This window comes from Meleagris gallopavo, chromosome Z (genome assembly GCF_000146605.3).
Source record: "Meleagris gallopavo isolate NT-WF06-2002-E0010 breed Aviagen turkey brand Nicholas breeding stock chromosome Z, Turkey_5.1, whole genome shotgun sequence".
Lineage (NCBI taxonomy): Eukaryota > Metazoa > Chordata > Aves > Galliformes > Phasianidae > Meleagris > Meleagris gallopavo.
This window is the reverse complement of record NC_015041.2, coordinates 6924958-6938311: the sequence shown is the minus strand read 5'-3', so window position 1 is coordinate 6938311 and position 13354 is coordinate 6924958. Positions and strand designations below refer to the sequence as shown.

The 13354-nt window shown below is 37.6% G+C and overlaps 1 protein-coding gene and 1 non-coding gene across 6 annotated transcripts in view; both read left to right on the top strand.

The window, feature by feature from the left end:
* UBAP2 (ubiquitin associated protein 2) overlaps positions 1-13354 on the top strand; it is a 583216-nt gene that overhangs the window by 15151 nt on the left and 554711 nt on the right. For 3 of the 5 annotated variants that reach the window (XM_019610312.1, XM_019610314.1, XM_019610311.1), the window contains exons 7-15: positions 144-418; positions 916-1088; positions 2199-2409; positions 3572-3611; positions 6916-7099; positions 8490-8556; positions 9825-10020; positions 11235-11326; positions 11735-11785. In XM_019610312.1, the coding sequence (XP_019465857.1) occupies positions 144-418; positions 916-1088; positions 2199-2409; positions 3572-3611; positions 6916-7099; positions 8490-8556; positions 9825-10020; positions 11235-11326; positions 11735-11785 (1289 nt within the window). The remainder of the gene's footprint in view (positions 1-143; positions 419-915; positions 1089-2198; positions 2410-3571; positions 3612-6915; positions 7100-8489; positions 8557-9824; positions 10021-11234; positions 11327-11734; positions 11786-13354) is intronic. The other 2 variants (XM_019610313.1, XM_010725215.2) reach the window with 1 other exon arrangement.
* LOC116217575 lies at positions 540-624 on the top strand. Its single transcript, XR_004162268.1, has one exon. It is a non-coding gene; the product is annotated as a small nucleolar RNA SNORD121A (small nucleolar RNA).

Genomic DNA, 13354 nt, shown 5'->3' with positions numbered 1-13354 from the left:
CCATGTAGAGCTTATGTAATGATTTCTGGAAGAGACTTGCAGCAGTAGCTGTCAGGTGTTCAGGTAACACAATTCTTGCTAAAAAGCAGTAGCACAAAGAGCTTTAATGCTTTCATTTTGATTTCTCTTCCCAAACTGACCAGACTTTAAATCCCAGCCGGAACCATCCCCAATTCTGAGCCAGCTGACCCAACGACAGCAACAACAAACACAGGCAGTCCCTGTACCTCTTCCTGGGCTGGAGTCCTTCTCCTCCCAGGTAAAACTCCAAGAGCCCTCGCCAGTAGACACCTCCATAGCTGTCAGCAAGATGTTACAGCTCCCCACTATGTCTATGGATAACCAGGCAGTGACAGCCCATCAAACCCAACAGAAACAGATAAAACCACCAAAGCGGAAAATAACTCCAGCATCCAAGGTGGGTGATTTGTTGGCATCCAATTCTTAGTAAATGCATATGAGTTTCTAGGGAGAAGGGAAGCAAAGACCATCATGCTTCCTGTTTATGAAGTAGGGATTTCTAAGCAGATAGCTCTGCAGTCCAAAATACAATGATGTTGTCTTTCCCAAGCACATATCTGATTGCACTGTGTGGAAAATGACTGTTGCTGAGTGATTTTGGATTGACTTAAGTGGCCAAAAGGTAAATGTTGGATAAGGGGGGGTGGATGTGTATGATACTTACATTTCACAAAGCAGCATGGCTTAGGCTTCAGCTGCAGATCAATGCACAGAATCAGTAAGTGAATTTGAGGTTACAAGAATAGAATTATATGATGTAAACTGGAGGGTTGTAACACATGCAGTTGACAGCAACAATTGAGATAGTAATTGAAGAAGCCTGTAGTTAAAGGAGTTAACATAGATAGCAAATAAAAAGTTGTGGCTTGTTTTTTTTTTTTTTTGCCATTTAAGATTCCTGCCTCTGCAGTGGAGATGCCTGGGTCAGCTGATGTGACAGGGTTAAATGTTCAGTTTGGAGCTTTAGAGTTTGGATCAGAGCCTGCACTCCCAGAGTTTGGATCAGCTTCAAGCAGCGAGAATGCCAGCCAGGCGACCAACAATAGCTTGTACTCAAAATCTGTAAAGTATGTGCAAGTTCCCCATGCGCCTTCTTAAACACCCTCTTTAAGGATCAGATTTGTCCAAAATATGTCAAGACACAATTGCCATCTAATAGAAGGGGGAAATATGATGGCTTGTAAGGATTTCTTTTCTGTGGGTACTGTGTTATTAAAGAGACTTCTCCTTTAATAACAGCCAAAATCTTCCAGATGGGTTGATTTGAAGCTGGAGGTGACATGAGCGTAAATAATCTTAAAGCAAGCTAGCCTTAATATAATTGCTTCATGTTTGATTGTCCTGATTTTCAAATTTGCTAGAGAGTTTTTCCTCACAGTTTTCCTTCACAGTATTTTTTCTGTACTGGATCAAGGGGAGTTGAGCATGGTACCATCTTTGTGTCAGTAGATGGCACCAGATTGTGAATATGATGCTCCTACAGAATCATAAAAGTATCAGACTTTCAGTATGCAGGAGCTTTTATTGAAATGCTAGCACTGATAATGATAAATACAAATATATCAATTATTCATTTATTTCTTCCTTACTTGTTCAAGAAGTGGCGTTGGTAAAAAGCTTCCTGAAATTTATTCAGAAACACTAGTAAAAAAAAAAATGGACCTTCACATTTATTTCTAGTTCTATAAATTCATTAAGCTATTTGGAAAATAAAACATTGTGCATGTTTTGAAGTATTTTTTCTTTTTTTTCTTTTCTCTTAGTTAATTCTGTTAGATAGTTACTACAAGCGTTAGAATACTATTGTCAAAAGAGAATTGGTGTTTCTCATTATATACCAGACTTTGTGGATCCAATTTTTTAAGAAAGATGATAAGCAATGGCTTATCATTTGAGAGGGAGGAAAATGACTGAAAATTGCTTGTATCAATTCTTGTTTTGGTTGGTCTGGTAGGAGGAGGGTGAATGGTGGTTAATCCAACTGGTGATTTTGGAGAAGTGATTACTGGGGACTAGAGAAAGAATATACTTATATACTTATTTTCTAATGTAAAAAAATGTAGATTTGACTATGTTTTACTTAAGTATTTTTATCAGCTCCTTTGTAGGAGCTCATATTTTCATGAAGATGTGAGATCTAATTAGCCATGTTGGTAAATAATTTTTACTTTTTCCAGTGATCCTTTGAATACCTCTTTGCCAATATCCAATCCAGTACAGGAGTCCACCTACACAACCTCTGCCATCACCTCTTCCAGTCTGACCTGCTCATCTCAGAGCACTAGCCCAGTAACAACAACTTCCTCCTATGACCAGACTTCTGTGCATAATAGGATACCATACCAAAGTTCCATGTCTCCATCAGATCCAACTCCAGTTGCAGTTACGGTGAGTGAATTTCAGAAAAAAGCTTTTGAAAAAGGTGAAATATTCTCATACCTCTTAGACTTTTATTACCCTGGTGTGTCAGTACTTCTAACCAATCCAAGAGGCTTCTTTGTTTCCCAATACCTGCTGTGTTATTTGTGTTTTCTTTTCCTACTGTGTAGCCCTTATTTGGCTATGCTGTATTTAGAATGTGTTTACTTCTGATTTTGTGGGTCTTGACATCTTAAATTGGTGTTTGATCCTTTTCTTTAGTAATACTTAACATTCTAGTTAAGTTTCCTTCCCTGAGACTAAGGTTTTAGAGAGTAGACTCTCTGAGTATAGTATTCATGGCGTTTTGCTGTTTCTATCCAAAGATAGATCGTTTTTTAAATCTTAAGAAATGTAGCCAATAGATCTCAAACTGTTTGTGGCCCCTCCAGCATTATTTTTCTATTGGATTTAGACACCCTTAGGAATTAATACTGTTTTGTTTTTATTTTAAAACACCTGGGATGAGGTCTGACTTAGGACAGAGAAGATCTCTCTTGGGAGATGCTCATTCCATATATAGACTAGGTGCTCTTGTAAGTTTGTTTTAAAAGAATTTATTAAATATTTAAGGAACTTAAGAGACTTTGTAAGTTTATTTACTTCTGGCCTTTGTTATCTAATGGCTCAGTCACACTTGTCTTCTGCACTAGCTCGTATGTACGGGTGAGGATCAAGCATAGACTATCCACTTCTGTACTCCAGCGTTATCCAAAAAGCAACTGGTGCTTCTCAAGTCTTATCTTTCATTGGAAAAAAATTGGCGTCTCTGTGTAACTTGGATAGTTAAAATTGTGAGTTGCATTAGATCAAAAGCACAACCATTTCCTCTATGTTAATGCAATTCTTTCTTTCATATTGATGTGAACCTGAAGTTTGTGATATACAGTACATGGGAAAGTCTCCTGCTGATGGGTGTAGTATGGGCTATGTATGGGATTATGTATGCTCAGAACACTTTGCACTTGAGAACTTATGTGGTTTTGTTAAAGGAGTAAAAAGCTAGTTTTCTGCCTTGTCTTTCAATTTAGAATGAATATAGAATTCTGCATGAAGCATGTTACATATGTGGTTGATTCTAAAAGTGTAATATACTTCTAAGATAATGTGTTCATTTCTCCTTTGTTTACAGAGCGGGCACAGTGGTGTTAGAAGACAGGCAACTCTTGACAGTAAGTTTACAGAGCGTGGCTGCTAGCAGTAGTTTTTTTCTAATCTTTCCTTAAGATTTGGTATGCATGTAATTTTAGCAGTGACATCTGGTTGAAGACTTTCTGTAGTTCTCCCTGCTTAATTTTTGACTAATCAATCAGAATTGAGTTTGTACTTGCACAGGATGTACTGTTTGCTTATTGGAAGGCTGAAAAATGTCAGCAGCTCTGTTGAATCTATACCCACTGTGCAACACTGAGCAGTATTAAACATTAGAAAAGCTGCTTTACTGCTTTTTCTCCTTTTAAAAAAATTCTGAAGCTATTTAATATACAATTTCTTAACTTTTTATCAATTTTTATTTGGAAAGCTGCAATTAGCATAGCATTTAGTTGATAAAGAAACAGTCACATTCTTGTCGAGCGTAGTGCTCAATTGTTCGATTGCAATCCCATAGGGAATAACAGTGACCAGCACACTCCCTCTGCTGGATGGCTTGCAGTCTTGCAGTAGACCAACGATAATGCAGTGTGTTTTGACACACTTCTTTTCGTCTTGGCCCATTTTTTCTTTCTTGGGGGTGGTATTTCACTTGTAACACTCCTTATCTCTTTGTTCTTTAAAAAAGAACAGATGATTTATTGAAGTGACAGGCATAACATATTAGGATTGCTGTTGATAAATGCTGTAGCTGTAGTAGCACTGATGTATGATAATAGTGCTAGCAAAACACAAGGTATCCCAGCTGTTCTTTGTCAAGAGATGAGGCTCAGTGATTACCAAGGGAGTGTCTCCATCTTTGTGGAGGAAGAAGAGTTCAGCATCCTATCTCATAACTTTCTGCAGTCCTCGTTTTCTCTGCCTTTCTTTTCTCTGAGTCCTTCCAATATGCTTTTTTTCTCTTAGAACTTAAGCCATATCTGTTTCCTTCCCTGGGAAGTGGTTTAACAGGATTTACATGGAGGGTTGAGCATTGTAGTCACATGCTCAGCAGGTTCTTCTTAGAGCTCATTAGCATACTGAAGAATTAACTTTAAAGTTAACTTTAATATTTATTTCATATTAATGAAGCAAAAGGTTCCACTGTGAGCATTGTGGCCTTTGAGATTCTGTGCTGAAACATAAACATAAGGCTCATTCCTGCAGCCTTTAGCCAAAATGGGACTGCCCTTGTTGCCGAAAGACTCCCTCCTTCATTTGTGCTTCATGATGACTTTGCAGATCTTCATCCCTAAGACTTACAAAAGAGATAAGCAGTCACCATTGTTTCTCACATGTTATGTGAAAATCACACACCCCTAGAGCTTTCTTCCTGGAATTAAAATAATTAAAATGTATTCTTGCTCTTCTGTCCTTTGTATGCTGCTTTATGGAAATTTTTGAGAGCAACAGCTTGAATTAATATCTTCTAGAATTCCAGCATTTCTTTTATTTGTCTCTCCTCCCCTTAAGTTTCTTGGATAGTCCAGCTTTTCTATATTTCAACATGGAAAGAACTTGAGTATTTAGATCTACTAATTTTATTAGTATTTTATTGGTGTCAGGTTGAATTTAAATGAACAGGAGTGAGAATACATGTCCAAAGATTTGCCTTGTAAAAGACTGTAATACGTAGGACAACTTTGAACATAGAAAACTTTGTCATATACAGAATTAACAACTGATTTTTGAAATTCACTACAGCATTTGTGTTTTTGCTATGGAAGGCAGTGATCAGAGAAATTCTAGTATTTCTGTAGTTATTCCATTGCCATTAAATTAAATTAAATTAAACTTTTTCTGTTCTGTGCCAGCTCCCTTTCGACGATACTTCTATTTTTCTCTATTTCAGGCCCATAAACTGGGATCAGTTTTCTCCCATGTATCTGTTCATGTGTCTAAACTGTTTTGCCTTCTGATAACACTTGAAGGCAGTGGCCTTCTGTTTTCTGTATTTGCTTCTAATATTGTTAGTTGTTCATCCCTTGTCTTTCCTGCTCTTACTCTTTAATTTCAAGGTCTTATTCTTCTTAAGCTCATAGCAACTCAAAATATCTTAGTATTATAATTCTGACAGTCCTGTTTGTCTTGTAGTTTCCTTGTATGTGATGTTCAGGCATAATTTAAAAGGTCTTAATAAAGATGGTGATACTCTCATACTGGAGAGATCTACTTTGATTTCAAGAAGTGAATCCTGGCACAAATGTATTAGAGTTTTAAGTAGAGTTTACTGCTTTTTATATGAATGTTGTCAGGAGCTATCAGATTATACACTTGTGTCCTCAATTGTTTTTTTTTTTGTCACTCGAATTTCCTTCTTGGCAGCTATCATTGTGCTTATTGCCAAGATCATCTTGCTTTCTGTTTACACAGCACCCTGTCCACAAACTAACTTGGGTCATTCAGGGGAAAACGAGTATCAACAATGATACTTACAAGTGTTTTCAAACTTTAGGCGAACATTCTAAGACTGTGCGACTTCAAAAGCATTGTGAAATAGCAGTGATCTACTCAGTAGTGGCCTCTGCTGGTGTGTGAGGGTATGGTCATGGCAGGGCTCATACACAATGGATCACAACTATTTCTGAGATTTTTTTTTGGTGGAGCTGGCTAATTCTGTGCATTATCCTTCTTCAGAGGACAAGAGAAAGAGCTGGGAATTATGATAGGAATGGTAAATACACATTTGTGGTAAACAGGCTCTACTGTCTATAGGCTGGAAATGTTAACCACTTGTTATCTAGATTAAATAAAGTAAGACAACATTTGACAACTGTTTGTGCGTAATGTTTTGGTCAGCTTTGTCATTTTATTTTAGCTTCTTTTATTCTATTACAATGCACTTTTGGATCAGTACAGCAGGTTAGTTATTTGTGTCTTTATGCTCAAGCAATCAAAATCCCAAATATCAAAAGTGCTCTATAGGTTGAAGTGAAGAACTGGAGTTGTAGATAAGAGGAGATTTTTGTAGTACCTTAGAGAGTGCAAGCAACTTTTCTTTATGGAAAGGATTGAATTTTAATGCTAAGAATTTTGAAATGAAGATGAAGTGAGCAAAAGCAAGTGTACAGATAGTGGGAGATAACTGACGACTGTAGTTTACAACGTATACCAGTGAAAATCAGAAATGTATTCTAAGTGAGGAGCTTAAGGAGAGAAACGGATCCCTGTGTTGTCATTCCTTCATTCCGTTGTAGCCAGATGATTTAATACTGACCCTGGCTCCTATCAGACAGATTTCTGTAAAACAAAGGTAAAACACTTACATATTGTGTTTCTGAACTCACCTTGGGAGTCAGATATGTTGGAATTCGTCTTTGAATGTCTCTTTTCAACTCGTTGCAGCTACTTCATCAGTTTCAGTGTCTAAGACAGAGCCTTCTCCCTCGCTACCTTCTACTGGTTCGCTGCCTAGCGTGGTATCCACTAGCACTTCGCTTCTGCCTTCAGCATCACAGCATGTGGCAACGTTGCCCAGCTTGCCTCAGTCCAAGAACTTGGTCAGCAGCTCCCTCTCCAAGCTAAGCAGGTACAGTGGAAGTTGTGGTAAACTATGAAGGGAGGTGAAGTTCTGGGTGTATATAAGGGTGATTGCTTATATAGGAGCTGTCAGACCATGAGGTCCCCTTTTCTGTCATGAATTATGATTTAGAGACAGATTCAGAAGAGACAAGGATTTTTTTGCTTGCAGAGTAGGCAATATGGGCTGCCTGTTAATGATAGAACAGTGCTGCCATCAAATTTTCATGGCTTTTTAGCACTTCTATGTTTCAGTGGGCTCTTGCTTCAGTATCACAATCTAAATTAGTGTAATTGATTCTTCCACTTTGCTTTTCCTACTTTGTCCACGGTGTCTGCTTTATGCTTGAATTTATGTGTGAAATGATCCTTTTAAGAGTTCATTAATTTTCTGAATTAAAATAATTCCATAGAGACAGAAAAACTACAACAAAACACCACACAGTAAGTCCCTTCCTTAAGACGTTTGAAATATGAGGTTGGTGTTCCTTGGAGTGCATGCAGCACTGCTCATTTATACTCTGATTTTTTTTTTTGTCCCTGTTACTTGAGCTATTTCCTCAGGCAGGTGACATATAGCAGGAGATATACTGATCTGTCATGTTTGTATTGCTCTCATTTGTACTTTATTTGTTGTTGTAATAAAACTAATTTGTTTGGATAACACAGCTTTACATATGTAGGCCAAATGGGATGTGGTGGATTCTCTTTTGCACTACTGTTGATATTTTGTTTTTTTGCTTTTAACAGATATTGAATAAAATGGTATAAGTGTCAGCCAACTAGAATTATTTCATCAAAATTAGAAAAAAACCACAAACAACCCATATCCCTACACTTCTGAAAAGCTGCGTATGTTAGTAGAAATTTTAGTTGGAGGGATGTTAACAGTTGGGCAAACACTGAATGCCATGAAAGGATGATGCCTGAATTCCAAGTATGTCTGGCTTGGTTGTGCTGCAACTTGTCTGAGTCACTGCCATAGGTCAGGTGATGGACTGGGGATTCATACAAGAAAGGGAAAGTGGGCAAGGAAATAGTTTAAAACTATATGCTGGACTGAACCATTTCTTGCTGCCTGAAATGATGTCATCCTATTTTCTGCAATAGAGAACAGTTTAAAATAATTAAAACAAAATAGTCTGTGAAACTGCCAAGGTTATTGTGGTCCATTGCCCTGAAGAACTGACATAAGCATTTGCTGTTTAGTCAGAGTGTGTAATTTATTCTTAATTGTAGTACAAGCCTTCTTTTAAGCACTAGGTAGTTGGATATTGGCTAAAGAAGAAGTTGCTCGTAGGGATGTGTATATGATTGTCCCTGTATACGCAGAGATAGGTGCATATGTAAGTTGTTCTAAGGAAAATTCATTGTACTAATTCTTTGCAATTTCTTTCTAGCTCACTTTCCAATCATCAAAGGAGCCTCTCCCCTGCCTCAGTGTTATCTTCAGGCACGTCACGTGCAGTAAGTCCTGTTAGCATTTAATAGATATTTAGCATACAGTCACCAAGAAGTTCTTATTTATCAGAAAAAGTTTGTTGTGTCCCGGTACGCACAGAACTGAGGTTTGTCTCAGGATAGGAGGGCTGCTAGCCCTCTAGTGGTGAAGAAGTTGTCATTACTACTTGTGATTTGTACTGGATTGAGTATAACTTTTAGAAGCTTTCCAATTGCACAGCTGTAGAGGATATTTTTTTTTGCCAGGAAGGGGAAATGGAATAATGAGAGAACTTGTGCATTAAGTGTATTAAAAATAACCTTTAAAAGTGGCTGTTTGAAACTGCTCTGAAAGGTGGAGTACTAGCAGTCTCCACCAAAAAATTTAATTGGAAAAATGCAAGTAATGGAGTGGTATATATCATGACAATGCCTCGTGACAGATGATATTAGAGTTTATCACATGGCATTGTTGTCATGTATTTAATACTTTTGAGAAAAGACAAATGTTACTGAACACAGTGCTGTAACGGAGATTGCATGAACATAAGTCAGACTGCCATGCTCTGTGATGGGGCACTTCTGTACTATTCTAGTTAAGGTATGTTTTTTCTTTATGCGCGTTTTAGTTTGTGTTCTTCATCCTGAGTGAATGCATAACTTGAAAATCTGCACAACAGGAAGGAAGGACATGTGCATGAATTGTTACAGCTTCTGTGTGGTGGTGATGCTGATGCTGTATTCTGCAAGTGTGGCCAGCTTTTACAGTTAAGACACTGTATTTTGCTGGGTTCAAGCCATGAACTCCCTGACAGTCAGGTGTTCCTGTAATATACTTAATCTGTTTACCGCATTGGGTCTGTTGTAGGGTGTTGCAATTTTAATCTTTTCAATTGCAGAAGTGCATTGTGGAAATCCCAAGAGCCTTGTACTGAATTCTGAAAACAAATGCCATCTTCTAAAAGAATATAAGAGGTTATTTAATAGAAGAACTAGCTTAAATGATTAGGCAGCTCAAGGGCAAGAAATAATGCAATGGACAGAAATTCTGTGATAGGATTTTCTGATTTTATAGCTGTTTGAATTTAACTTTCATGTAGTACATTTCTATGAATATTTAAAAATCACAGGCTTGCAACTTAGTTGCTTGCTTGGTATGTAGTTAATGCATTTACTATTAAATATTCTCTTGCATGTGCTAATGTTACTTAAAAGATGGTTATTTATTTTCCCTCAACATCTTTCACTGTGGTTTATTTGCTCTGTGATCCTCATCCTTTCTGTCTTCTTTCTAGCACACTAGTGTTCAGAACACAACTTCGCTCCGGCCCTCAACAACATTTTCAGCTGCTTCAACCTCAGCCACTAGCACCACATCATCGGTTGTCAGCATGGCAAGCAGTATGAACACTACAAACAGCCTTGGCCTGAGCGTTACCAGTGTGTCTGTACAAGCTGCTACCACACGGGCAGCTCCTTTAGTGTCTTCAGGTTCGCAGTATTAACAGATCACATGGATAGACAGAAGACTTCATTCTGCAGGGCTGTCAGTCAAGCATCTCACCAGCAATAACTACTATGCTAAGAAATCCACACTCTTTGACTAGCATTTTCAGCATGCTTTATTTGCTGATTTATAAAATAAAGTTGCTTGCTTTTGTGTATTTGAAATTTGTTAGAGTGTGATGTGGCATTTATATAGCGCATTCTATCCTCAGAGCTTTATAAATAGACATGAGCAATTCCGACTTGCAATTTTTAACTAGGAGATTTACCTGGTTTGTATTCCAGGTTGTAATTAGCTCTTGACTGTGAGTTCACATTAGCTTTAGTTTCAGACTTCTTTGTGATTTGAATTCATTAGACAGTATCAAAATACATTGTAGTGGATTGATTATCATATGTCACAACCCTACTGCCACATATACAGAGGAGAGAAGTATCTGATGGATGTCTGGGTTTTTCTCCAGCAATAACCATGTTGGAAAAAGGGTCTAATGACAGAGAAGCTGAGGAGGCTTCTTGTACTTAAGTAGAAGCAATACTAAATGTCTCTGTTGCGTCTGTGATCAACCTAACTTGCTAAAAGGAAACTCTGTGGAGGGAAGTGAACAATTTAAGTATTAAAATCAAAATTATACACGAGAATTTCTCATTTCCCATTCCCACTGTAAATGGAGTATCTGACTGACTAAAGTGCCTTCTTTTACCCTCTGCTTCATGGAGGCAACAGAAACTGTCTCAGTCTTCTCTTTGCTTTTCTCAGCTGCTACAAGTCCCTCACAAAAGGTACACTGGCAGCATTTGATGCTTACCAGATCATTGCTGGCAGCAAAGGGGAATGTACTGACAGAACAGAAAATGAAAGAATTTATTTTCAGATTGAGAACATTGCCTAAATTTTTACCTTCAGGAGAGACCTTAAGGATTGCGGGAACTTCTTTCCTGTAGTTCTACCTAACTAAATGACAAAATTGGACTGTTCTGTGATGGGATTGTTTTCAGTCTAAAGTAGTTTGTGCTTTCCTTCCTTGATGTGTGGATGTGAAGCAATTTCATAAAGTGGCATTAAATTCTTCTGTGTTGTTCTGCTCTTTAAAAGCTATGCTAGTGCAGCTCCAGGGCTTGCGAGCTATCTTGTTTCAGTGCTGAAGCCTTTTCTTTAATGAAGGTCTTCTTTAAGTGTCTGTATTTTGGTTCTACAGGCAAAGCTCCCCCCAACCTGCCCCAGGGTGTACCACCCTTGTTGCATAACCAGTATATTGTGGGACCTGGAGGACTTCTACCTGCCTACCCAGTAAGCAATTTAATTGTACTTGTCCTTAAACTTTGATGCAAGTGGGCCCTCCAGACCTGCTGCTGTCTATGCCAAGGCATTTGAATTGATGCATATTGCACCTGGAATTCTTGCTCTAAATGTTGAAGAAATATGAAATACATTTATTGGTGTTCACTGATATTAATAGGCAAATTCAGAACTGTTTTGTATGGACCTAGCTGAGCTACATTAGAGTGACAAAACATTTCAATCTCTACTTAATTCTATTTGCCTGGAATTTCTGCAGAGCTCTGTCATTACACAGTGCAACATATAACCCTACACCTTTAACTGAGGTTGAATCTAGATCAAACTGTTTAAAGCCCTGAATTCATCAATGTCGGAAAAAGGTGTTATAATGATGTTGTATTTTTATCTGTCTTCAAGCAGATTTATGGTTATGATGATCTCCAGATGCTTCAATCCAGGCTGCCAATGGTAAGTAAATAGCTTGAGTTTGTTTCATTATAAACAAGTGATCTTTAGTGTTGATCATCTGTATCACACAGAGTACAGAGTAGTGCACAATACAAATTACTTCATATAATGGTGATTAAGAGCTTATTTGTATGTTTCATTTTCTGTTTTTTGATATCCAGAAATGATTTTACTTGATGCTGTAGACTGATATAAAGTGATTGTCCCATTTGTCCATCTGCATATGGAATACTGAAGCATATTCTGTGCTTTGACTAGAATTCTTTTATCTGTATTGAAGCAACAGTATAAAATCTCATCAGTTCTAATTGAAATCTGAATATGAACTTCTCCTAGCAAGGGATGGCATAGTAAACAAATAGACATCTGTAATGGCATAGCATGCACATTGATAAACATTGTGTGCATGTTAAAGACTGTGAAGACTATTAGAGTCTGGCATATTTGCAGTATACACAATGGCAACAAACCCATGAGCAGCAAGAGGGAAGTATGAAAAAGTTTGTTTTCACTGAATCCAGAATATACGGGACATATGAGTGAAACTCAGGTTCCAGGCAGTTAGACTCATAAGGATCCTTAGCCTAGAATGTAAAAAGGTGAAGAGTTGTTACCTGTCACCCTGAAAACTGAAGTGAAGATGGTAGCAAGTAGCTCAGAAAAGTAAAAGCAGTGCACTATATGCATAAAGGCAAAAAATGAGCAGTGCACTGCAATGAGCAGTGATCTGAAGAGGAGAGGTATTACTGGGTGAATGTTTTGGCCAAGATCAAGAAAGTGCCAGTTCTTCATGTGGAATCTGGAGGTTAGCCAATTAGAGTACAAGGATGTCCCAGAAAAATACTGAAAATGAAAGGAAGGGTAGACACAGGATAGTGCTGTGGTTAAGAGAAAAAAAAGACAGAAAGCAGTTGAGAAAGAAGTGGTTTCAAAAAACCCAGTCTCTCAGCTGAATTGAGAGGGAAGAAAAAAAATGTGGATAATAACTGATAACTAATTGTATGCTGGAAGAAAAATGTATTGCCAGAAGAAAAGACAAGTGAAGCCAAAAACAGAAGTAACAGGTAATGTTAAAAAGGGTGAATATTTCCTGTAATGGGAAAAAGAAAAGCCATGGAAAAAATACTAATATTTAGCTTCAAAAGAAGCTTCATAGTTGTCACAGAACTATGGTGGAGAACTGACTGTTTTGTTATTGGGAAGTTGTTCAGTGGAAGATTTTAAATTGAGGTCTGATGAAACTGACATTCAATAATTTGGAGATCAGTGATGAAAGTTTCTGAAACCATTTTTATTTTCTAGTAAAAGTTCTTTGAAACTTGGAAAAGTTGCAGAGTGAGTGGATCACTCCATGTTGTGATTAAGGGAAAGACCTAGCTAAATGAAGACATGGCAACCTGATACAAGTTCTGGAAAGAAGTTACAAGATAGCTAAGAAAATAGGGCAAATATGTCATGAGAGTGAGATGGGAGGTATTAAATGAGAGATCCTGCAATGAAATAGGGTAATAAGAGCAGTAGTATTAAAGCAAGGACAACCCTTTGAAAGTTAAAAAAAAATAAAAATAA